The sequence below is a fragment of the Leptopilina heterotoma genome, unplaced genomic scaffold (assembly GCF_015476425.1).
Source record: "Leptopilina heterotoma isolate Lh14 unplaced genomic scaffold, ASM1547642v1 Lhet_264, whole genome shotgun sequence".
In the NCBI taxonomy this organism is placed as follows: Eukaryota; Metazoa; Arthropoda; class Insecta; order Hymenoptera; family Figitidae; genus Leptopilina; species Leptopilina heterotoma.
The window spans coordinates 664,503-691,682 of NW_025110974.1; the positions used below are offsets into that span (position 1 = coordinate 664,503).

At 21.3% G+C, this 27,180-nt stretch overlaps 2 protein-coding genes across 4 annotated transcripts in view; one reads left to right on the plus strand and one right to left on the minus strand.

Annotated features, from left to right (window-relative positions):
* Positions 1-27,180, plus strand: part of LOC122503539 (bifunctional heparan sulfate N-deacetylase/N-sulfotransferase) — a 146,562-nt gene that overhangs the window by 77,117 nt on the left and 42,265 nt on the right. The gene's annotated exons all lie outside the window — the stretch shown is intronic.
* Positions 1,505-26,510, minus strand: LOC122503538. 2 transcript variants are annotated; one of them, XM_043614113.1, is made up of 26 exons: positions 26,354-26,510; positions 22,731-22,767; positions 22,373-22,572; positions 22,113-22,205; positions 21,664-21,938; positions 21,450-21,579; positions 18,204-18,363; positions 17,799-17,925; positions 17,413-17,550; positions 12,836-12,971; positions 12,647-12,748; positions 12,356-12,511; positions 12,169-12,273; positions 11,942-12,028; positions 8,181-8,321; positions 7,967-8,104; positions 7,773-7,868; positions 7,472-7,600; positions 3,067-3,174; positions 2,803-2,991; positions 2,581-2,688; positions 2,351-2,500; positions 2,064-2,210; positions 1,884-1,968; positions 1,686-1,790; positions 1,505-1,605 (listed from the first exon to the last, which is right to left on the minus strand). In XM_043614113.1, exons 1-26 carry the CDS (start codon positions 26,411-26,413, stop codon positions 1,544-1,546), a joined length of 3,264 nt encoding a protein of 1,087 aa, XP_043470048.1. In that variant the 5' UTR covers positions 26,414-26,510; the 3' UTR covers positions 1,505-1,543. The 2 variants fall into 2 exon arrangements, with proteins under 2 accessions (XP_043470048.1, XP_043470047.1); XM_043614112.1 differs by having other exon boundaries at positions 21,658-21,938.

Consider the following 27,180-nt stretch of genomic DNA (forward strand, 5'->3'; position numbering starts at 1 on the left):
TATATATAGTGTAACGGTGGATTTGATATTTTTCACGTGTATTGCCGTTGTTTATGTGACGCTGTAAAATTTCAAACACCATCTGGCGCAAATCGTATTTTTCTTGTATAATATATATATGTATATATCCCCGTGAAAAACTATGATTTTCTTTTCGAATTTTTTTATGGCCCAAGTGGTTTTAGATTTATAATCTCAATTTTTTTTTTATTTGCTTAAATCTAAATTTCAAATAATATTAATTTTCTTCTACTTCTGAAATTTAATATGTTTTTTTTTCTCTTAAAATTATTTTTTAATTTAATAAATAATACAATTATTGAATTCCTTCGATGAATTTTGTTATTTATATAAAAATAATTGAATTCTCGCAATGAATTTTATTAAAATTTTTAAACATCCTAATTAAATTCTTTTGAAGAATTACTTTTAATTTTTTTAAAATAATGGAATTTCTTTAATTATTTTAATTGAAAATTTTAAAAGCAATTGAATTTTATGAAGAAGAATTTCATTAAAATTTTATTGAAAATAATTGAATTGCTCGCAAAGAATTTTATTATTTATAAAAATAATTAAATTGCTTTAAATAATTTATTAAAATTTTATGAAATAAATTAATTTTATGTGAATATTTGAAAATAATTAAATGCTTTTAAGGGAATTCTATTAAAATTGTTTTGAAAAAAATTCAATTTCTGCAAAGAATTTTACTATTTATATAAAATAATTGAAATTATCGCAGAATTTATTAAAATTTTAGGAAAAATTGAATTGTTTTGAAGAATTTTTGAGAAATATTTGAAAATAATTAAATTCTTTCGAGAAATTCATTAAAAGTTGTTTTGAAAATATTTGAATTTTTGTAAAGAATTTTATTAAAATTATGCATAAATTTAAAATAATTGTAGATATTCATCAGATGAATTTTATTATTTTTTGAAAATAATTGAATTCTGTCGTATAATTTTATTAGAATTGGATTAAAAAAATTTAATTCCTGCAAAGAATTTATAGTAATTACAAAAATAATTGAATTCTCGCAAAGAATTATATTGAAATTTTTGAAAATATAAACAATAATAATTAATTTTGTACTTAATAAGTGAATTTTTTAAATTTTGATTATGAAATTATTTTAAAATTTATATTTGAAAATAAAAAATTTTCTAATTTGCATAACAATAATAAATCGAATAACATGTACTACAAATTAATATTACTACATAATCATATTTTATGAAGATAAATTAAATTTTGTAAATAAAGGAAAACAAATAAATAATACAACATTTATATCTTTTCTGAAATATTGAATTTATTTAATCACTTTTTCGATTACAAACAAATACATATTATATATTTTATATTATATATTATATTACATACACATTTATCGAAAAAGCAGTTTTCGAAACGGAGAAATATTTGAAACAATTATTTTTTACTACTTTCATTTTCTTTGCTTATTGCTGAAGAAAATTAATTTAGATATTTTTTTTTCTTTTCACATGAAAATCATTTATGAAAGAATGAAAATATTCTACAGAAATATTTTAATGTCCTTTGCAAATTCTTTGACATCGTCGTCAATATCGGACAAATCTAAAATAAAGATGAAATTAAATTAATGTCAGATAAAAAATGATAAGATTGAAACAAATCTTTTTAAACTATCTACTAACCAATAGAATCATTATTCTCTTTTTTATTTTCTTCATTATTAAATAATTTTGAATAATTTCCACCTCCTTCATGTTTTATTACCCTTCGTGTTTTATTTTGAAAAACTATATATAATAAATATAAAAACTATTAAAAATGATTTTTCAAAATTAATAATACAAGATTTTGAATTAAAATTTTGACTACAAAATACTTACCTTTTAATGCATCGAAATCCCATTTTGTTGATTTGTCGTTAGGATCAATAAGCGACATATTAACACATTGTCCATTTGAGCAATTCTAAGAAATGAGTAAATATTATAATATATATAATAAAAGTATTTTTAATTTATGCAAAATTATGTTTAAAAAATAGGGAAAAGTTTTGTCGTTACTCCATTGTATTTGCAAGCAATTCCATCTGGTCGAGACAAATCTTGAAAAGTATTTGTTTCATCATTCTCATATTCATTTTCATAATCATAGTCATAATCAAGATCAGTTACATTGGTGCAGATAACAGTACAGTCAAATCTATCGAACTAAAATAAAGTAAAACTATAATACATGTGAAAAAGTTACAGATAAATTCACCGCAATGACTCAAAAAAAAAATTTTTTTTAATTTTTTTTAAATTAAAAAATTTTTTTTTTAAATTAATGATAGATTTAATATACTAACAGTATGAAAGGCAATGTATCCAGCATTAATGCATTGCTCCACAGGAGATTCTAAATTGCTAGGTAATTTATTAAAAGATGTTGTTGAATCAGTAATGCTAACAGTACTTGTAGTAAATGACTGAACTTCACAATATCCTGATTGACAATACTAAAAAAAATGGGTTAGGTAAAATTTAGCATTAGATAAAAATAATGACAAATTTTACACATTGGTAAAATATTTCTTACTCCATCAGTTTTGTTATTAATAACGCAAGGGTATCTCTCTGGAGTATTAAAATACTGATGTGTATTGCCATATTTATCATCACATAATGCCATGCATCCATCGTTTAACTTGAAGAAAGAAAAACAAAATTGAAAATTGAAGAAACAATATTGAAAATTAAAGAAACAATATTGAAAATATCAAATTAAACAATAAAGAATTAAAAATATTCTTTAACAAACAAATTTTAATGTAGTCAATCCAATATCTTCACATTGTTTACGGATAATTTTACTCCTGACGGGTATTTTATCGACAAATGAAGTTGTATCAATACTACTGCTTGTAGTGCTTTCACTACTTGTACTAGTGGCACTACTTGTGCTACTTGTAATAACTGTCATATTAACACATATTTTATCGTGACAATACTGAAAATAACAGAAAACGATAAATTAAGTTTATATTTTAACAAATTTAACAATTATTGTAAAAATGTTCCTTACTCCTTTATTATTACAAGGTGAGCCATTTTCTGCATCCAAATACTCCTGATCATATTCGATATCATCATTGTCGGTTAATTGGCAATAAGTAGTGCATCCGTTGTTATACTAAAAAAAGTAAAAAAAATAAATAAATTTATTAACACTCCATAAACATTTAATTTTATTTTTCCCTCATTAACAGACAAAATTTTCCCTTTTTCCCTGAACCTAAAGAATATTCTATGATTCACTATAAAAATTATTAGATACTCAAAAAAAAAAGAATTCTAATTTATTTAATTTAATTGGGAAATTATTTGAAGATATCAATAACTTATTTTTTTATGAAAATCTTAATACCTATGGAAAAATAATAATGATTAAATATTTATAAATAAATATAAAGATTAAGGTAAAAGATGTTATTTGTTTTTTTTAAAAATCAATAAATTTTAAAAAATTGTTTAAAAAACAAATTACATCTTTTACTATATTAGAACAATCCAAAAAAGTTAAACATCTTTAAAAATTATAAAGATTAAGATTATCAAAATTTCAACTTCAAACATTTTTTAAATTCAACAACTTAAAAGAATATATTATTGTAAAACATAAGATATCGTCGATTTTTTCATGTTTTATAATAATTAAAGATCACCTAGTGATAAAATCATTATTTTTTATTAAGAATATTGTTACTAAAACTTAAAAATTATTTTCATCATTTCCATTCAATTATTATTTTCTACAATTTTAAAATAAAATTCTTCTTTAAATAAATTATTTTTAATAATTTTTGGTAAAGTTCTTTTAAGAATTTTCAAATTCATTTATTTACAATTCAATTTTACATGAAATTTAGATTATTCGGAAATTCTCCCACTAAATATGTATTAGAAAATGAAAACTACAAATTATTTCAAAAAAAAATTTAATTAAACTTTCTCAGAGAAATTAATTCCACAGAATTGTTAATTAAAAGTATGAAAAATATTCAGATTTTCAAAGATTTAAATTTGAAACTTTTTCAAAATTCAATTATTTCTTAAAATTGCAATTACTATAAATAACTTTTTCAAAATTCAATTATTAGGGGAGAGTAGGCTACATTGAACCAGCGTCAACAGTGAACCACTTGAATTTTCTGAGAAATGACTGAGTGAAATTTTTTCTTATTTAATATATAAGTTAGTTTTACTGAAACAAACTATGTCCAAAAATTTCGGGCACGTAGGTTTATTATTTACAAAGAAAAACTAAAAAAACTGTTTTTCACGTACAAAACAAAAAATTTGGTGGAATTATAATGACGTTTTTTTATTGAAATAGGAAGTTTTAGAAATTAGTAAACTTGCGATTTATTTCGCTTAGGGTGTCAACTTCAATATTCCGATGTGATAAAGAACTTTAAATCTTACACAAATTTATTATAAACAATTTTTGTTGTGAATGTCATGTGAATACAGTGAGTGCGGCATCATTGAACCACCCAAAAAAGCAAAGAATTTTCAATTTTAAGAGTTGTAAAATTGTCTGCTCTACTAATTAGTAAGAAAAATACTGGAAGACATGCTTTCATCACAATTGTGAACGAGATAAACTCAAACTGTCACTTTACCTACCTAACCTGACATTAAAATACATTAATCTCCTATATTAACAAGTAATAACAATTAAATAACAATTTTCTATTTTTTTGAGTGGAAAATAAGATTTTTTACAATGTGTAAGTGGAAATATTATTTTTGAAGTAAATTGTAGTGTTTTATTAGAGGTGGTTCAATGTAGACACACATCCTTCAAAATAAGAAAAGTGTGACTTGTTAGAAAAAAATTAAATTTTATTATTTAATCCTAATAATTTGTGTTTGTAACGTGTGTATTAACTAAAGGAGTACTTCAGCTTAATTTTGATACAAAAACCTGATCGAAATTAGTAAAATTTTATTAGTTCTTGGACTTTATAAAATACCCGGTTCAATGTAGCCTACCCTCCCCTATATGAAACTTTAACAGAAATTAATTTTTAAATCAGTTTTTATTAGAAAATTCTACGAGAATTCAATTTGTTTAAATACAAACATTGACAATTTATTGAATAGTTAAATATTTCTTAAAATTTGATTCTTATAGATAATTTTATCAATAAATTTTTAAATAAATGAATTCTTTGGACGAATTTTAATAAAAAATTTTCAGAATAATTACATTTTTCGAGGAATTCGATGAAAATTGTATTAAAAATAATTGAAATTCTTCAATAAGTTTTATTATTTGTGAAAATAATTGAATTATTTGCGAAGAATTTAAAAAAAATGTTTTAAACAAATTGACTTTTTTTCGAAAAAATTTATGCAAATTCTATTTTTTATAATTGACTTCCTGTGAAATTTTCATTATTTTAGAAAATAATTGAAAATTTGTGTAGAATTTTGTCAAATTTATTTTTAAATAATTGAATTCTTTTGGAAAATTTTATTAAAATAATAGATATACAAATTATTACAGCAAGAAAATTTTTTGAAAGTAATTGAAATTTCGTCATGAATATTGTTATTTATGAAAGTAATTGACTTTCTCCGAACTATTTTATTATTTATGAAAATAATTTAATTATTGGGAGGAATTTCATGACAAATTTTAAAACATTCTATTTTTTCTAAAAGATTTATGCCAATTCTATTTTAAATAATTGAATTCCTGTGGAATTTTTATTTTTTTTAAGAAAATAATTGAATTATTGTGATGAATAAGATTATTTATAAATATATAATTGAATTTTGCCATGAATATTATTAAAATTCCTGAAAATAATTGAATTTTGTCAAGGAATTTTGCTTTTCACTAATAAAGATAATTGAAACGTTGACGACAATTTTTTTTTATCTTTTTGAAAGTAATTGAATTTCTCAGAAGAATCATTAATTTTAAAAATAATTGAATTTTATTACTTTTGAAACTAATTGAAGTCTTGTGATAAATACTATTATTTATGAAAATAATGGAATATTACAATGAATTTTATTAAAATTCATGAAAATAATTCAATTTTGTCGAATAATTTTGCTATTCATTTATAAACATAATTGAAATGTTGAAGACATTTTTTTTAGATTTTTTTGAAAATAATTGAATTATTGCGAATAACTTTATAAAAAAGTTTCAAACAAATTGATGACTTTTTTCGAAAAAAACTTATGCAAATTCTATTTGTAATAATTGAATTTTGTCAAAATTGTTTTTGAATAATTGAATTCTTTTGGGAAATTTGATTGAAGTAATAGATATACAAATTATTGAACTAAAAAAAAAAATTTGAGAATAATTGAAATTTTGCAATGAATTTTATTAAAATTTTTTAAAATAATTGAATTTATGTGATAAATATGGGTATTTATAAAATAATTGACTCCCTCCGAATAATTTTATTATTTATGGAAATAATTAAATCCTTGAAAGGATTTTTAAAATTTATGAAAATAATTGAATTACAGCGAAGAATTCAATGCCAAATTTTCAAATATATGATTTTTTTCTTGTTGAAAAATTTACTCAAATTCTATAGTTTAAATAATTGAATTCTCGTGAAATTTTTATTTTTTTGTAAAATAATTGAATGTTCGTGTAGAATTTTCCCAAAATTTTTGTTTAATAATTGAATTCTTTTGGGAAAATTAATTAATATAGTAGAATATTGAAAATCATTGATTTAAGAAAATTTTTTGAATATAATTGAATTTTATTACTTTTGAAAATAATTGAAGTCTTGTGAGGAATACTATTATTTAAGAAAATAATTGAATTTTACAATGACTTTTATTACAATTCTTGTAATGAATATTGTTATTTATCAAAATAATTGAATTTTACAATGAATTTTTTTTATTTAAATTTCCGGAATATAATTGAATTTCGGCGAAGAATTTTGCTATTTATAAAGATAATTGAAATGTGGACGAGAATTTTTTTTTAATTTTTGAAAATAATTGAATTTCTGAAAGAATTTTGATATTTATTAAAATAATTGAATTTTTTTAAAGAATTGCGTTAAAATTTTTTAAACTGCAACTATTTTTAACAGAATTGAAATTAAAATTTAAAAGAAAAATACTTTATTATATTATTTTATAAGTAAGAACTTTATGGCAGTTCTTCAATGGAATTAAGTTATTGAAAGTAAATTATTGTTAGAAATAAAAAAAGTTGAATGTTTTTTTTTAGAATTCGTAGTAATTTAATAGGTTGTGAAGCAGACAAAAAGATACAAAAATTCATAATTTTCTTATAAATTCTAAGGATTTAATTTTTTCTTGTACTTTTATTAAAAGTCACTGACTTTTCTCTGACCGATGGCAACTCTTAAATGAAGCACATGAAAAATTAAAATTGACGCTTAAGAATATTTAATTCATTAAATACATACATCATGAACCCAAGAAAATCCAAGTTCTTGACAACGTTCAATGGTAGATTTAAATTTAGAATGTGAATTATTCAAAGCAGTAGTTGTATTCTTTAATTTTTGATTAACACATTTTCCATATTTACAAAACTGAAAAAAGAAAGCATTTAATAATATTGTTTCATTATTTAAGAGGCCTTGTACGGTTAAAGATGTTTATTAGTCAAAAATGTTTGCATATTATCACTAATTGAATATAATTAATTATTATTAAATAATATTTATATTAAGAAATTTAGGGTACTGTAAAATTGTTTCATACTCCATTGTTAGTGCAAGGGAGTCCCGTATCAGCATTAATATAATGACCTCCTTTGATTTTATTATCAACACATCGAGTAACGCATCTGTCTTTATACTATAGAAATGAGGAAAACAAATATATAAAGAATACGAGAATTTGACAAAAATAAATCCATTATCTCCAGTTTCTTTTATTATTGTTATAATACCTACATCTAGCACCCATCTCATTCCTCTCTGTTTACAACGTTCAATGGATGATACAAATTCACCATACCGTTCATCGACGGAAGGATCCATAATAATATCAGGAGAAAATTTCTTATTAATGCATTTACCATCTTGACAGTACTGAAAGAGAAGAAACATTGAGAAAAATATGTTGAGTAAAATTTATGTCAAGAAATATTGCACAAATATTTCTTACTCCACTATTGTTGCAAGAATGTCCATCAGGAGCTAATAGTTCCTCGATTCTTATTATTTCGACGTGAGACAAATTAATAAATTCGTCAGAAATGTTGTAAGTAACTATTTTGCAGTTAAAGGTACAGTCCTTAGTAGAATACTGAAACATTTACATAATATTAGAATATAGTTTTTTTAATAATTTGCAGGGTTCCTACAAATACAAATTTCATATATTATGCTTTTTGCAAATATCGTAAGTTTCCCGGTTCTGTATAAAAACTCAGAATTCGTCAACTGTAATTCAATTATTTTCATAAATAACAATAATAATCATCACAAAAATTCAATTATTTTCAAAAGTAATAAAATTAATTATTTTGAAAAATTTTAATAAAATTCATTCAAAAATTTTAACTATTTAAAAACAATTTTGATAAAATTCTACACAAACATTCAATTATTTTTAAAAAGAAATAAAAATTTCACAGCAATTCAATTATATAAAATGGAATTTGCATAAATTTTCTCCAAAAAGTCAAATATTTTAAAATTTGTCATTAAATTCTTGACAGTAATTCAATTATTTTCATAAATTTTAAAATTCCTTACAGGGATTTAATTATTTTCATAAATAATATTTTTCTTCGGAGGAAGACAATTATTTTCATAAATAACAATATTCATCACAAGAATTCAATTATTTTCAAAAATTTTAATAAAATTCATTGCAAAATTTCAATTATTTTCAAAATTTTTTCTTAATTCAATAATTTGTAAATCTATTACTTTAATAAAATTTCCCAAAAGAATTGAATTATTTAATAACAACCCGTGTGGAAAAATATTGTGGCAGTCTAGAGTCCAATGATTTCCCGATTAGCAATCATCAAGTCCGTCTAATTCTAGACGGTCCATCAAGTCCCGAATCAGTGACTTAACAGATTGGCTTATTAGAAAAAATCTAAGTCAAATATGTCCGTCTAGTACGGTGTTATTAAGACCGTCTAGATTTGGTCTAGGATGTTATATGCGCATGCGTCGATGAATGCCCAGCTGTTAAGTAACATGGCGCCTAATGGCGTCGCGTCGTTTGGCGTCGTTAGATCAGTCAGTGTGTGATGCATTTTGTTTGTGAATTATAGTATTTGTTGTGGTTTCTGTTTTACGTGAATAATAATGTGCTATGTTGTTGTTGTTTTCTGTATAATTTAATTTTAAATGTGCACTGAAAAAAATAGATTTTGATGTGTTTCTATGTGTTTTGATTAGTCGGCTGAAGCTAGCAGTCGTACTCAGCATCAATGTTTAGGCGTCATCTACAAATATGCCTCTCCTTCAAATTTTGTAATACTTAATGATTTAAAAAACCATCGAGTATTGTTATTTGAGAATCAATATTCACTAAATAGCAAATTTAGTAAGTTTTTATTTATTAATTTCATTAATTAGTGGTTGACGCCTAAAGATTGGTGCTGAGTACGACTGATAGTTTCATCCGGCTGTTTTGATTTGCAGTAAATTTTATTTTACAAAAAGACTACTATCTCCAATGCCAAAGATTGGGAGGGACACAAAGCCTTACGCTTAAAGAAAGTTGAAGTGAAAAATACAGAAAGTTAAAATATTTTTTAATACTTTTTATATAAAAAAAAGTCATTAAAATTATTTCAAATATAATTAAGTTTTATTATTCTAAGAATAGTTGTCATAACATATAATGAGAAATTTTGAATAGACGTAGATTAGAATTTACTAGCACTGCTGATCAGACCAGAAACGCTGGTCTATTCTAGACGATAGCGTGGAAGTTTCGTTTCAATTCTGAACAGCCGCTCGACAAGACCGTCTGCCCTGGGTCTAGAAAGACGTTAGACAGTCTATTAAGCGCTTGGTCAGCGCCCTAAAATTTTTCCACACGGGAATTTTGACAAAATTCTACACGAATATTCAATTATTTTCTAAAAGTAATAAAAATTTCACGGGAATTCAATTATTAAAAATAAAATTTAAATAAACTTTTTCAAAAAAAAGTCAATTGTTCGAAACTTTTTACATAAAATTGTTCACAATAATTCAATATTGTTTTCATAAATAACAAAAGTTATAACAAAAATTCAATTATTTTCAAAAACAATAAAATTCTGCGCAGAAATTCAATTATTTTTAAAAATTTTTTTTTAAAATTATCGTCAACATTTCAAATTATCTTTATAAATGAATATCGAAATTATTCGACAAAATTCAATTATTTTCAGGAATTTGATAAAATTTATTGTTAAAAATTCAATTGTTTTCTTAAATAATAGTATTCATCACCAGAACTCAATTATTCTCAAAAGTTTTTATTTGTCAAAAAAATAAAAATTTCACGGGAATTCAATTATTTAAACTAAAATTTGCATAAATTTTCTCCAAAAAATCAAATATTTTAAAATTTGGCATTAAATTCTTCGCAGCAATTCAATTATTTTTATAAATTTTAAAATTCCTTTTAGGGATTTAATTATTTACATAAATAATATTTTTATTCGGAAGAAGACAATTATTTTCGAAAATAATAATATTCATCATAAGAATTTAATTAATTTCAAAAATTTTTCACAAGTCAATCATTTTTAATATAGCTATTATTTTAAACAATTTTTACAAAATTCTACACGAATATTTAATTATTTTTTTATATTAATTAATTTCACAGGAATTCAATTATTAAAAATAAAATTTGTCTAAATTTTTCCCAAAAAAGTCAATTATTTGAATCTTTTTTTTATTAAATTGTTCACAATAATTCAATTATTTTCATAAATAACAATTTATTCATCACAAGAATTCAATTATTTTCAAAATAAATCAAATTCATCGCAAAAATTCAATTATTTTCAAAAATTGTCAACATTTCAATTATCTTTATATTATGAATATCAAAATTCATTGACAAAATTCCATTATTTTCAGTAATTTTAATAAAATTCATTGTAAAATTCACTTATTTTCAACAATGTTTCTTAATTCAATGATTTTATATTTTTATAAAATTTTCCAAAAGAATTCAATTATTAAACAAAAATTTTGATAAAATTCTACACGTACATTCAATTATTTTCCAAAAAAAAATAAAAATTTCATAATTTCAATTATTTTTAATACAATTTTAATTGAATTTCTCGAAAAATGCAATTGCATTTTTCGATTCTTAAAAATTCCATTCAAATTTGTCTAAAGAATTCAAATTTTTAAAAATTTGTTGATTAAATTAATCCAATTTTAAGAAACATTTAATTATTCAATAAATTATTTTATTTTAGATAATAATTGAATTTGATAATAATTGTTGAAGTTACTGATAATTGCAATTTTTAGAAATAATTGAATTTTCTAAAAGTTTCAAATTAAAATCTTTCAAAATCTGAATTTTTCATACTTTTAACTAACAATTCTGTATAAAATTAATTTTTTAAAAAAGTTTAATTAATGTTTTCATTTCATTTTCTAATACACATTTAATTGTAGAATTTCCGAATAATCGAAATTTCGTAAAATTTAATTGTAAATAATTATTCAATTAAAGAAAATCATAAATAAATGTAATAAGAATAATTTTTTTGAGTATCTAATTTAGAGTGAATCAGAATATTCTTTAGGTGTCAGGGAAAAAAAAGTCAAAAAATTTTTCTGGAAATTAGGGAAAAACAAAATTAAATGTTTGTGGCAACCCTGTATAATCTTAAATAGAAACCTTAAGTTAAAAGGAATTTATTATTCTTTTTTAATACTAACATTACTAAAACCAGTTGTTCCAGCTTTTTTACAATAATCATTAGCAAATCGATAATCATCGTCTATACATTGTCCTTTTTGACAGATCTATCGAATTAAAAATGTATTGTTTACTCTTGCTTATTTAGTAAAAAGTGTTTTGAAAAAAATAATTCGTCAATGTAGGAAAAAAAATATAAATAACATTCAAAATTCAATAGAAGTCAAAATATTTTAACAACTCTTACTCCGTCGTTTTTGCAAGGGGTTCCATCATCTGCATTATACTGTTTCACGTAAAAGGCGGTATCTGTTTTTATCACGCACTTTAGTTCACAAACATCAAAGAAAGACTAAAAAAAAAAAAAAATTTGAAAATAAGTTGCTAAGTTTAAGAATAAAATTGTATATTTTATAATAAAATTTCCAACAAACTTTGACAGGAACTTCATAATCATATTTAACACATTGTTGTTCAGCAGTTTTTTTCATTCCACTCGGTTGATATTTAAATGGAAATAAAATATTTATATCTTCATTCTTGTCACTATTGTTAAATGGAACATTCACACACTCTCCCCTTAGGCAGAACTGTAATTTTAAATTTTATCAATACTGTATACAAGTAATGAATTTTAAAAAAATTTCTAAGGTTATCAACTATATTGTTTGGTAATGAGTCATTCTTCTTTATGGCAAAAAATTGATGATTATTTTCAAACTTACTTTTCCGAGGTCACAAGGAGTCCCTTCAAGTGCAGCACCATCTACAGTTATAGAATGAATTCCTTTCATGCAGTTTATTCTTAAGCAAATGTCTTCATTCACCTTAAATAATTTAAATAATAAATGTATTAATCAACAAAATTTAAAAAAAAAAACAAGAGCAGGAGTAAACAATTCACTATTATATACCGAAGATGCTCTTGTATATCCTGATTTTTGGCATTGTTCATCCAATGTCATAAATTGTCCAGGCAAAACTCTCAATATTTGATTATCACTTCTTCTATCAGCTGGATTATTTAGAATGCACTTCGCTTCTTCTTGACTATTATAAAATTAAATATTACACTTAAAAATAACACTAGAATTTATCTTTTGAAAAAAACATTGCAATTCAAGATTTGAAATAATTTTATCGCAAAATTATATTTATCAGGCTACACATAGTCTGTCCCCTATTTTCCTAAAAGTTCCCTTTTTTTAATTTTGGCCCCTAAACGTACCCTATTTTGAAAATTTCAAAATTTTTTTTTTTAATGATGAATTCACACCAAATTTAGCAAAGTGCCGATAAAACTGTCAATTGGAAACTTTTTTTTTAAAGTTTAAAATCTTGAAATTTTTGATCGATTAAATTTTTCATGAAATTTATAAAATTCATAAGAAAATTCCGAATTTTTTGTGTCTTTTTTGTTTGTCTCGTAAACTATGAAACTGCCACAAATTCTAATGCAAAACCTTCAAAAACTTTTTCTATTTCTGACAAGAATGAATTTTTTAATATTATTCAATTATTACAAAAGTTTTAATGCAATTATCTTGATAAATAACAAAATTCTTCACAGAAATTCAATAATTTTTATATAAGGAATTTTAATAAAGTTCTTTAAAAAATTCAATTATTTTGATAAATAACAATATTCAAAAGAATTCAATTAATAAACAAAAATTTTGAGAAAATTCTACACGAACATTCAGTTATTTTACAAAAAAATAAAAATTTCACGAGAATTCAATTATTTAAACTAGAATTTGAGTGAATTTAAAAAAAATCAAATATTTATACAATTTGGCATTAAATTTTTTGCTGAAATTCAATTATATATTTAGTAAATATAATAAAAAAATTCATTGTAAAATTCAATTATTTTGATAAATAACAATATTCATTACAAGAATAATTGTAATAAAAGTCATTGTAAAATTCAATTATTTTCTTAAATAATAGTATTCCTCACATGAATTCAATTATTTTCAAAATTAATAAAATTCAATTATTTTCAAAAAATTTTCTTAATTCAATGATTTTCAATATTCTACTAGATTAATTAATTTTCCCAAAAGAATTCAATTATTAAACAAAAATTTTGGAAAAATTCTACACGAACATTCAATTATTTTACAAAAAAATAAAAATTTCACGAGAATTCAATTATTTAAACTAGAATTTGAGTAAACTTTTCAACAAAAAAAATCATATATTTGAAAATTTGGCATTGAATTCTTCGCCGTAATTCAATTATTTTCAAAAATTTTAAAAATCCTTTCAAGGATTTAATTATTTCCATAAATAATAAAATTATTCGGAGGAAGTCAATTATTTTATAAATACCCATATTTATCACATAAATTCAATTATTTTAAAAAATTTTAATAAAATTCATTGCAAAATTTCAATTATTCTCAAATTTTTTTTTTAGTTCAACAATTTGTATATCTATTACTTCAATTAAATTTCCCAAAAGAATTCAATTATTCAAAAACAATTTTGACAAAATTCAATTATTACAAATAGAATTTGCATAAATTTTTTTTGGAAAAAAGTCATCAATTTGTTTAAAACTTTTTTATAAAGTTATTCGCAATAATTCAATTATTTTCAAAAAAATCTAAAAAAAATGTCGTCAACATTTCAATTATGTTTATAAATGAATAGCAAAATTATTCTACAAAATTGAATTATTTTCATGAATTTTAATAAAATTCAATTATTTTCATAAATAATAGTATTTATCACAAGACTTCAATTAGTTTCAAAATTAATAAAATTCAGTTATTTTTAAAAGATTTTCCTAATTCAATGATTTTCAATATTCTACTATTTTAATTAAATTTCCTAAAAGAATTCAATTATTAAACAAAAATTTTGAGAAAATTCTACACGAACATTCAATTATTTTACAAAAAAAATAAAGATTTCACGGGAATTCAATTATTTAAACTAGAATTTGAGTAAATTTTTCAAAAAAATCAAATATTTTTAAAATTTGGCATTAAATTCTTCGCCGTAATTCAATTATTTTTATAAATTTTAAAAATCCTTTTAGGATTTAATTATTTTCATAAATAATAAAATTATTCGAAGAAAGTCAATTATTTTACAAATAACCGTATTCATCACATGAATTCAATTATTTTCAGAAATTTTAATGAAATTCACTGCAAAATTTCAATTATTCTCCAATTTTTTTCTTAGTTTAATAATTTGTATAGGTATCTATTACTTTAATAAAATTTTCCAAAAGAATTTAATTATAAAACAAAAATTTTGATAAAATTCTACACGAACATTCAATTATTTTTTAAAATAATAAAAATTTCACAGGAATTCAATTATTACAAATAGAATTTGCATACATTTTTTTCGTACTATGTATCTCAATTTTTGAAATTTCTTTTATAAAATTGTTTGCAATAATTCAATTATTTTCAAAAATTTAAGTACTTTCAAAATTTTTTCTTAATTTAATGATTTTGAATACTTTATTTTCATAAAATTTCCCAAAAGAATTTAATTATTAAACAAAAATTTTGATAAAATTCTACATGAACATTCAATTATTTAAAAAAAAATAAAAATTTCACAAGAATTAAATACTTGCAAATAGATTTTTCATCATTGTTTTCGAAAAAAGTTATCAATTTGTTTGAAACTTTTTTTTATAAAGTTATTCGCAATAATTCAATTATTTTCAAAAATTTTAATAAAATTCATTTTAAAATTCAATTTTTTCAAAAAATTTTTTTGCAATTCAATAATTTTCAATATTTACTATTTTCAAAAAAATTTATCAACAAATTTAATTATAGAAAAAACTTTTTGATACAATTCTACGAAAAGATTCAATTATTTTCATAAACAATAAAATTTCATTTACGAATTCAATTATTTTCATCGCGGAATTTCAAATATTTTTAATAAAATTTTGAATTAATTCCTTGAAAAATGCAATTATTATTAAAAGTTTTATTAAAACTTGAGGAAAGAATTCAATTTTAAGAAACATTCAATTATTCAATAAGACAATAAAATTCGTTGCAATAATTTTAATATTTTTATAAATAACATATTTAATTCGTCGCAGAAAATCATTTATTTTCAAAAATTTTTAAGTTATTTTTGCAAAAAGAATTCAATGAGCTTAATAAACAACAAAATCGCATAACTTCTTCCTATAAAATTAATTATTCTAAGGAGTTTGAATAAAATTCTTTTCCAAAATTCAATTATTTTTGATAAATATCAAAATTCATCACAAGAATAATTCAATTCTTTTGAAAAATAATGAAATACTTTGCAGAAATTAAATTATGTTCAAAATTTTTTAAAAATTCTTCTCATGAATTCAATTGTTTTAAAAAATTATTATTTAAATTCTTCTCAGAAATTCAATTATTTTTAAAAAATTTAATAAAATTCTTCAAAAAGTTTTCAATTATTTTCAAAAATTGTTATAAAATTCTTTAATATAATAAATTTCATTAAAATTTTAATTAAATTCCTTAAAAGAAATTAAATATTTTCAAAAGTTGTTAATACAATTCTTTGTAAAAATTAAATTTTAAGAAACAATCAATATTATTTATTTTTTTATTTAAATAATATTGATGTTTTCGAATAATTTTACTTTTTGAATAAATTTGTAAATAAATGTACTAGTACATTTTTTTGAGTATCTAATAATTTTTATGAGTGAATCAGAATATTCTTTATAGGGTCAGGGAAAAAGTGAAAGTTGTGTTTAGAAATCGGGAAAAAGTAAGGGAAAAATAAAGTTAAATTTTACTAGCAACCCTCACGGAGAGAAATATCTGGGCTTTTTAGCATGAAGTTCTTCATACTACGATTGCAAGAAACCTATGCGATTTCGGTAAAAGTTTTCTGCAATGTGATTGGTCGGCCCAGGCTCTGGGCGTGGCCTAATAGCCAGTTGCAAGGGTCTAATACCGAAAAAGCATAGGATTCTTGCAATCGCAGTATACTTTCTTGCAGTCATAGTATACTAACATTTCATACTTTTAAAATACAAAGCATTCATGCTATAAACGATTGATTTTTCTCTCCGTGCTGGTATAAATAAATTATATTTTTATCTTTATTTGACCAATTTTTATGGTCCCCTAAAAGTCCCCTATTTTTTTAATTTTTACACTGAGAGAAATGGATAGTCAGATTTTGATGTTAAAAAGATGATGTTACACGATACTATCATTATGCTACTGCCAACCATCACAGATGCTAAAAAAAATATAGTTATGCTACCCCTTACTACCAAGATGTTACTCCTGATGATATTGATGGTAACGGTGACTATCTAGATAGCTGTCTGTATACGTAGCATTAAAGATGGTCACCCTAACCACAATTATGTTACCCACTACTATAAATTTCTCTCCGTGTAGTCCCCTATTTCTCCTAAAATACTTTTTAGGTGCACCTGTAAAGCCTGTATTTTGCATAAACTGAAAAATTAAAGAGTACAAACCTCAAATACCATTTAATATATTCTTTGGAACATGGAGAAAAGAAAAATTGATTCTGGTCGTATATGTTATAACTCATAACAAAGCCTTTCTTAAAACAACACACTTTTTTCGGTATGATATCATGATCAGCACCAAATCTTAAAAAAGAATCAGTAAAATATTATAAATTACACTGTAAAAAGAAAGGTAGGTACTAATTTAGTACCAAAAATGGTACTAAATCGTAATTTGGTTCTATTTTAGTACCGAAATCAGCTCTAATTTAGAACCTTTTTTTTATAGTGTAAAAAAAGTAAATACCATTCTACTAAAATACTTTAATTTCTATAACAATAGAATTTTTTTTTCTAAATCAGCTAAACTGATATTGCAGTCCTAAACTTACAAATGACCTAATTCATGTGCAGCAATACGAATTCCATCAAGGTTTCCTGTATCTGTAATAACAGCCAGTGATAATACCATCTCTAATTCTACTAAAACTTGACAAACCGATGCCATGTCTGCAACGCCTAAAAATTTTTTAATTTACGTTTAATGCAATAATTTTATGCATTATATATGCTTCTTTAAATGAACCAAAAAGAAAATGTTTCAATTAAGCTTAAATATGTTTGACTCGCCTTTAGAAAAGATGTTTCAAGTATGATTTGAGCAAAACTTGTTTCAATCAAATAAATCATTTTCTCAATATATAATAAATAATCTTTTTTTATAATAATTTTTATTATTAATATGATATATCAAAACAAGTATAATTATAATTTTAAATTAAATTAAAGAATGTGACCTTTCGATCCGCGTTTATCACTTGGATTAAATATATAAACAACAGCATCGTAATCAATTGTTATTCGAAATTGTTTTTCTCTATATAGAAATTTTCCAAAATCCGTCGCGACAAATTCATTGAAACTACTTCCGTTCAACGTTCCTGTATTTATTGGATCCTTTAGAGAAGTAAAAATTTCTATCAGATTCAAATATTAAAGCAAAAATTTGACAACTAACACAAAGTGAGAGCTCAAGTTGAAAATTTTTCCTATTATTTAGTTACAACAGAGTTTACAAAGTAAAGTTTGTAAACATTCTGTAAATTCTAAATGTCCTCCAAATGCAATATTTCGATGACAATTTTCTTAAAAATTTACCCACAGGTATCTTGTAGAAAGTTTCTACAGTCGGGATTGACAGAAACATTTAATTTTATTTTTCCCTGATTTTCAAAGAAAATTTTCACTTTTTTAATTTACGAATTTCTTTAATTATATTGGAAAATTAATTACAATTAAATTTTTACGAAATTTCAATTATTTGGAAATTCTTCAATGAAATCCTATGTATATTAGAAAGTGAAGAAAATAATTTTAAAAAAAACATTAATTAAACTTAATCAAAAAAATTAATTCAACAGAATTCAATTATTTCTAAAAATTGCAATTATTTAGTAACTTCTCCAAAATTCAATTATTACCTGAAACTTAAATTGAAATTAATTTATAGGTATATATACATTTTTATTTGAAAGTTCTACAAGAATTTAATTATTTAAATACAAACATAGATAATTTATTGAATAATTGAATGTTTCTTATTAAAATTGAATTCTTATACGTATAATTTTATAAACAAATTTTTAAATAATTAAATTCTTTCGACGAATTTTAATAAAATTTTCAAGAATAATTACATTTTTCCAGGAATTTGATTCAAGTTATTTTATTAAAACTAATTAAAATTCTGCAATGAGTTTTATTATTTATGAAAATAATTAAATTAAAATTAAAAAGAATTTTATAAAAAAGTTTCAAACAATTGACTTTTTTAAAAAAATTAATGCAAATTTTATTTTTAATAATTGAATTCTTATAAAATTTTAATTGTTTTTGAAAATAATTTAATATTCATGTAGAATTTTGTCAAAATGGTTTTTAAATAATTGAATGATTTTGGTAAATTTAATTAAAATAATAAATATACAAATTATTGAATTAAGAAAAAATTTTGAAATTATTTGATATTTTGAAATAAATTTTATTAAAATTTTTGAAAAAAATTGATTTTTTTTTTTTTGAAATAATTGACTTCTTGAGAATAATTTTATTATTTATAAAAATAATTATATCCCTGAAAGGATTTTTAAAATTTAAGAAAATAATTGAATTATTTCGAATAAATTATTGCCAAATTTTAAAACATTTGATTTTTTCGAAAGAAATTTGTGCAAATTCTATTTTTAATAATTGAATTCTTATAAAATTTTATTTATTTTTGAAAATAATTAAATATTCATGTAGAATTTTGTCAAAATGGTTTTTAAATAATTCAATCCTTTTGGTAAATTTAATTAAAATAATAAATATACAAATTATTGAATTAAGAAAAAATTTTGAAATTATTTGATATTTTGAAATAAATTTTATTAAAATTTTTGAAAAAAAATTGAATTTTTTTTTGAAATAATTGACTTTTTGAGAATAATTTTATTATTTATAAGAATAGTTAAATCCCTGAAAGGATTTTTAAAATTTAAGAAAATAATTGAATTATTGACAAATTTTAAAAGATTTGATTTTTTCGAAAGAAATTTGTGCAAATTCTATTTTAAATAATTGAATTCCTGTAAAATTTTTAATTTTTTTTTGGAAAATAATTAAATGTACGTGTAGAATTTTATCAAAATTTTTGTTTAATAATTGAATTCTTTTGGAAAATTTTATAAAAATATAAAATCATTGAATTAAGAAACATTGTTGAAAATAAGTAAATTTTACAATGAATTTTATTAAAATTACTGAAAATAATGGAATTTTGTCAATGAATTTTGATATTCATTTATAAAGATAATTGAAATGTTGACAATTTTTGAAGATAATTGAATTATTTCTGCGATGAATTTGATTTATTTTAAAAATAATTGATTTCTTGTGATGAATATTGTTATTTATGAAAATAATTGAATTATTGTGAACAATGTTATAAAAAAAAGTTTCAAATAATTGACTTTTTTGGGAAAAATTTAGACAAATTCTATTTTTAATAATTGAATTCCTTTGAAATTTTCATTATTTTAAAAAATAATTGAATGTTCGTGTAGAATTTTTCCAAAATTTTTAATAAATAATTAAATTCTTTTGTGAAATTTCATAAAAATGTTAGAATATTCAAAATCATTGAATTAAGAAAAATTTTTTTAAATAATTGAATTTGTATTACTCTTGAAAATAATTGAATTATTTTTGCGGAATAATATTATTTATGAAAATAATTTAATTTTACAATGCATTTTATAAAAATTCCTGAAAATAATTGAATTTTGTTGAAGAATTTTGATATTCATTTATATTACCTATAAATGACTTTTTTTTCAAAAATTTAGCCAACTTTTATTTTTAATAATAATTGAATGCCTGTGAAATTAATTAATTTAAAAAAACAATTGAATATTCGTGTAGAATTTTGTAAAAATTGTTTTTAAATAATTCAATTCTTTTGGGAAATTTTATTAAAATAATTGAAGTTTTGTGTAAAACTTTGTCAAAATTGTTTTTAAATAATTGAATTCCTTTGGGAATTATTAATATTATTTATTAAGAATTTTACTATTCATTTATATAAAGATAATTTGAAAATTAATTTGAATTAATTTTGAAAATAATTGAATTCTTGTGATAAATAATATATTGTTATGTATAAAAATAATTAAGTTTTGCAATTTTATTGAAGTTCCTCATAATAATTCAATTTCGGCGAAGAATTTTTCTAATAATAAAGAGAAGTGAAATATTTTTGAAAAAAATTTTTTTAACAGCTTGCTACAACATTTGTAGAAACTTACTGTAAAAACCTTTCTACAAGTTCCCAGTGGAAATTTTGACGGTTGTTTTCACCGGAATATTGCATTCGGGGTTCATTTAGAGTTTACAGGAAGTTTACAAAGAAACTTTTTGAGTTTGACTTTGTAACCTTTCTGAAAAATAGTGTATAAAATATAAAAATATTATATCTATTCTTTTTTTAAAGAAATGACAAGTACCTCACACAAAACAATTCCAGCAATGCTTAAACGAATTGAGGGTTCGTCCATGTCTCTATAATAAAGATCTGCTCCATTGAAAATAGTTAAAACATAAGCGGTTGTTTTTTCAATATCTTTTTTATGATATCTGGAAAAAGTAAGCATGCATTGAGAACTCTTAATTAAAAATTAAGTTTAAAAAGTTACATAAAGTTGGAACATATACTCAAACACTGTTTTATCTACAAAGACTAAAATTTCCGGATAGACAATTTTTGGAATATTTATAGAATAATCCTTTTTCTGCTGATAATCGTTATTCCTATCATAAGTAGTTTGGTAGTAGTTATTATGGTTCGGTGAAGATGCATCTCGTTTATAAAGTAGGTGATAGTTCTTGCTATCATTGTTTGCTGATTCGTACTGTAATTTTGATGAAACATCTCGACGTTTGCGATCGTGATTATTTAACGATCGTATTATTTTGTTAGAATCAATAACACCATTCTAAAATGGAAAATTATTTTTATAAAAAATAAATAAAATAATTTTTATAAACACTGAACTAAAGTTTTCTGATATTATACATGATGACATAAATCAAAGTCATTCCTTTAGCTTAAATGATAATTCCCTATCCCTTTCGTCACTATAAATATTTAGAGATTCGACATTACTTACGAATTCTGAATTACCATCTTTATTTACAGTGTGTGTTATTGCGGACATTGTTTTAACATCGTGATAAAATGTAATATTCACTTTCTCCATAATCTACAAGGAATGGAATTTTTTAAAAAAATATACGAACTTAATGGAAAATTTTTTCTTATAATAACTATATACATATGAGTAGATATTCAAAAAATTCTTTACTTTTGCTTATTTACTTTAAAGAAGCTTACTTCAAAAAAATTCTTAACCCAAATTTATTTACTTACATTCCTTTGCAGTGTATACTTTAATTTGCCTCCTCTATTTCTTGCAACCCAAATTTTTGTATCCCTACCAGCAAAAAAACCATCTGATGACTGTAAAATAAATTCCCTTTCAATGCCTCTGCTTGTTATGTTAATAACAATTTTAGGTAAACTTCTTCCATGAATTGAATGTTCAACAGAAACCAGTTCACTTTCTGTTTCTAAAAATTTTAAATATACACAATTATTACTTACATTTAAAAAGTAATTTAATTATTAATTAATTTTTCACAATTAAGTAATTTAAAAGACAGCAAAAAATTATTTGTCCTACAACTTTTGAAGAAGAATTAAAGTTTACGAAAAAATTGATTTATACCTGCATAATCGTCTGAATTAGAAAAATATTGTTGAGCCTGATTGATAAATTTTTTGTTATTATTATTTGAATAAAGAAAAAATAGAATATTTTTTAACATTATTCAGGGTTGCCACAGGTCAGGGAAATCAGGGAATTCGGGGAAAAGTCAGGCTAAGTACAATTGATCAGGAAAATTAGGGAAAAGTCAGGGATTTTTATTAAAAGTACTGGAAAAAATTAAATGTTTAGAATTTATAAGAAAATTCTGAATTTTTGTGTACTTTCGTTTGACTAATAAACTATGAAATTACTACGAATTCTAAAAAAACATTCAATTTTTTCCATTGCTGACAATAATTTATATTTAAAATAACTTAATTCTATTGAAGAACTGCCATAAAGATATTGCTTATAAATCATTTAATGAAGAAAATTTTAATTTCAATTTAGTTGAAATTAGTTATAATTTAAAAAAATTTTAAACCAATTCTTTGAAAGAATTGAACTATTTTAATAATTATCAAAATTCTTTGCAGAAATTCAATTATTTTCAAACATTAAAAAAAAAATTCTCGTTAATATTTCAATTATCTTTATAAATAATAAAATTCCTCACCGAAATTCAAGCATATACAGGAATTTTCATAAAATTCATTGCAAAATTCAATTATTTTCATAAATAGCAATATTCATAACAAGAATTCAATTACTTTCAAAATTAATAAAATTCTTCGTAGAAATTCAATTATTTTCAAAAAATCTAAAACAAATTGTCGTAAAAATTTCAATTATTTTGATAAATAATAGTATTCATCACAAGACTTCAATAATTATTTTCAAAAGTAATAAAATTCAATTATTTTTAAAATTAATATGTATGATTCTTCTGAGAAATTCAATTACTTTCAAAGAAATCTAAAAAAAATTGTCGTCAACATTTCAATTATGTTTATAAATGAATAGCAAAATTATTCGACAAAATTAAATTATTTTCATGAATTTTAATAAAATTCAATGTAAAATTCAATTATTTTCATAAATATAATAGTATTTATCACAAGAATTCAAATTATTTTCAAAAGTAATAAAATTCTATTATTTTGAAAATTAATATAATTCTTTCAGAAATTCAATTATTTTCAAAAATTAAAAAAAAATTCTCGTCAACATTTCAATTATCTTTATAAATAGCAAAATTCTTCGCCGAAATTCAATTATATTCAGGAAATTTAAATAAAAAAAATTCATTGTAAAATTCAATTATTTTGATAAATAACAATATTCATTACAAGAATTGTAATAAAAGTCATTGTAAAATTCAATTATTTTCTTAAATAATAGTATTCCTCACAAGACTTCAATTATTTTTAAAAGTAATAAAATTCAATTATATTTAAAAAATTTTCTTAAATCAATGATTTTCATTATTCTACTATATTAATTAATTTTCCCAAAAGAATTCAATTATTAAACAAAAATTTTGGGAAAATTCTACACGAACATTCAATTATTTTACAAAAAAATAAAAATTTCACGAGAATTAAATTATTTAAACTAGAATTTGAGTAAATTTTTCAACAAAAAAAAATCATATATTTGAAAATTTGGCATTGAATTCTTCGCCGTAATTCAATTATTTTCACAAATTTTAAAAATCCTTTCAAGGATTTAATTATTTCCATGAATAATAAAATTATTCGGAGGAAGTCAATTATTTTATAAATACCCATATTTATCACATAAATTCAATTATTTTAAAAAATTTTAATTAAATTCATTGTAAAATTCAATTATTTTCATAAGTAATAGTATTTATCAAAAGACTTCAATTATTTTCAAAAGTAATAAAATTCAATTATTTTTAAAATTAATGATTCTTATGAGAAATTCAATTACTTTCAAAAAGACAAAAAAAAATTGTCGTCAACGTTTCAATTATCTTTATAAGTGAATAGCAAAATTCCTTAAAAAAATTTAATTATTTTCAGGAATTTTAATAATATTCATGGCAAAATTCATTTATATATTTATAAATAATCTTATTCATCACAATAATTCAATTATTTTCCAAAAAAATAAAAATTCCACAGGAATTTAATTATTTAAAATAGAATTGGCATAAATCTTTTAGAAAAAAATTAAATGTTTTAAAATTTGTCATGAAATTCCTCTCAATAATTAAATTATTTTCATAAATAATAAAATAATTCGGAAAAAGTCAATTATTTTCATAAATAACATTATTCATGACAAAATTTCAATTATTTTCAAAAAATTTTCTTGCTGTAATAATTTGTATACCTATCTATTATTTTAATAAAATTTTCCAAAATAATTTCATTATTTAAAAACAAATTTGCCAAAATTCTACACAAATTTTCAATTATTTTCTAAAATAATGAAAATTTCACAGGAAGTCAATTATAAAAAATAGAATTTGCATAAATTTTTTCGTAAAAAAGTCAATTAGTTTAAAACATTTTTATAAAATTCTTCGCAAATAATTCAATTATTTTCACAAATAATAAAACTCATTGAAGAATTTCAATTATTTTTAATACAATTTTCATCGAATTCCTCGAAAATAGTAATTATTTTGAAAATTTTTTATTAAAATTCGTTCAAAGAATTCATTTATTTAAAAATTTATTGATAAAATTATCTATAAGAATTAAATTTTAAGAAATATTTAACTATTCAATAAATTGTCAATGTTTGTATTTAAACAAATTGAGTTCTCGTAGAATTTTCTAATAAAAATTGATTTAAAAATTAATTTCTGTTAAAGTTTCATATAATAATTGAATTTTGAAAAAGTTACTTACTAGTAATTGCAATTTTAAGAAATAATTGAATTTTGAAAAAGTTTCAAATTTAAATCTTTGAAAATCTGAATATTTTTCATACTTTTAATTAACAATTCTGTGGAATTAATTTCTCTGAGAAAGTTTAATTAAATTTTTTTTTGAAATAATTTGTAGTTTTCATTTTCTAAAACATATTTAGTGGGAGAATTTCCGAATAATGTAAATTTCATGTAAAATTGAATTGTAAATAAATGAATTTGAAAATTCTTAAAAGAACTTTATCAAAAATTATTAAAAATAATTTATTTAAAGAAGAATTTTATTTTAAAATTGTAGAAAATAATAATTGAATTGAAATGATGAAAATAATTTGGAAGCAGATATTGTAACAATATTCTTATAATATAAAATAATTATTTTATTATTCAGTCATCTTTAATTATTATAAAACATGAAGAAATCGATCAGTCTGAGTCGAAGGCTCAGAATGATCAATATTTTCATGTTTTATAATTTTCTTAGGTTGTTGAATTTCATAAAGGTTTGAATTTAAAATTTTGAAAATCTTAATTCCCATATGGAAAAATAATAATGATTAAATATTTATTTAAAAAAGAAGTTATTGATGTCTTCGAATAATTTTACAATGAAACTAAATAAATATATGAACATTTTTTTGAGTATTTAATAATTTTTATAAGTAAATCAGAATATTCTTTAGGGTCAGGGAAAAAGTTAAAATTCTTTCTGGAAATCAGGGAAAACAAAATTAAATGTTTGTGACAACCCTGTTATTATTTGGTTAAATTATAATTTTAAAACGTTTAATTTTACCTTTACTGTTAATGCGATTAATGCAATAAAGGCAAAAAGATGATTACATGCGTAAATCATCGTTTATTCTTCAGTCTTTTTTTTGTTAAAAACTTTGATTAATGCCACGTTTTAGAATATAGACAAAATGCCACGTCGAAATGATTTTTTATTTCAAGTGTCTCTGTATATTTTTCGAAAGTATAAACAGTGCTTTAAAGATAATGTAGAATTTAATGAGCTCCTAGCCAATGGAATAGTTGCAAGTGCATTCGAGTTATTTTGTAGAAATAACATTAAAATACAATTGAAATAAAAGTTTGTGTACATTGCAGATTTATTTATGTAAAATTTTATGTTTATTTCTGTGTTCATTTTTTTTAATTTTAATTTTTTTAAATTGATATTCTAAATAAAATTTCTAAATAAATAAATACATTTTTATTTTTATAAAGAAGTAAAAAAAAAGAAGAAGAAATAAAAAAAACTGATAGTAAAGTAACTGACTTTTCCCGGGAATCGAACCCTAGCTGTCAAAATATCAAAACATCAACTTATCCACTTGACCAATACGACAATGTCATTGAATTTTAACACTAAAACCGAAAATTATAAGTTTTCTACATAATTTCAAGTTGAAATATTATTTAGCATTATAATTATATAATATTTTTATCATGCAATTATAAATAATTCTAAATTATATAATTTCTTTTTCTTTAACAAAAACTTCTTTTCAAACACTTTTCGACAGTGACTGTATAAACATTATTAATTAAATAATAATTAATTTTCTGATTTATGTCTATGTTTGAGATTGACATTGAGAGGGAATTATTGTATGTACT

What these genes read in the sequence shown, in the direction of transcription:
- LOC122503538 (XM_043614112.1), bottom strand. Translation starts at nt 26,413, where the DNA reads ATGATTTACGCATGTAATCATCTTTTTGCCTTTATTGCATTAATCGCA. An exon ending in TTGCTTGCAAATACAATGGA is followed by an intron (nt 1,969 to 2,063) that starts GTAACGACAAAA and finishes CTCATTTCTTAG; the next exon opens with AATTGCTCAAATGGACAATG. An exon ending in AGAGAATAATGATTCTATTG is followed by an intron (nt 1,606 to 1,685) that starts GTTAGTAGATAG and finishes TCTTTATTTTAG; the next exon opens with ATTTGTCCGATATTGACGAC.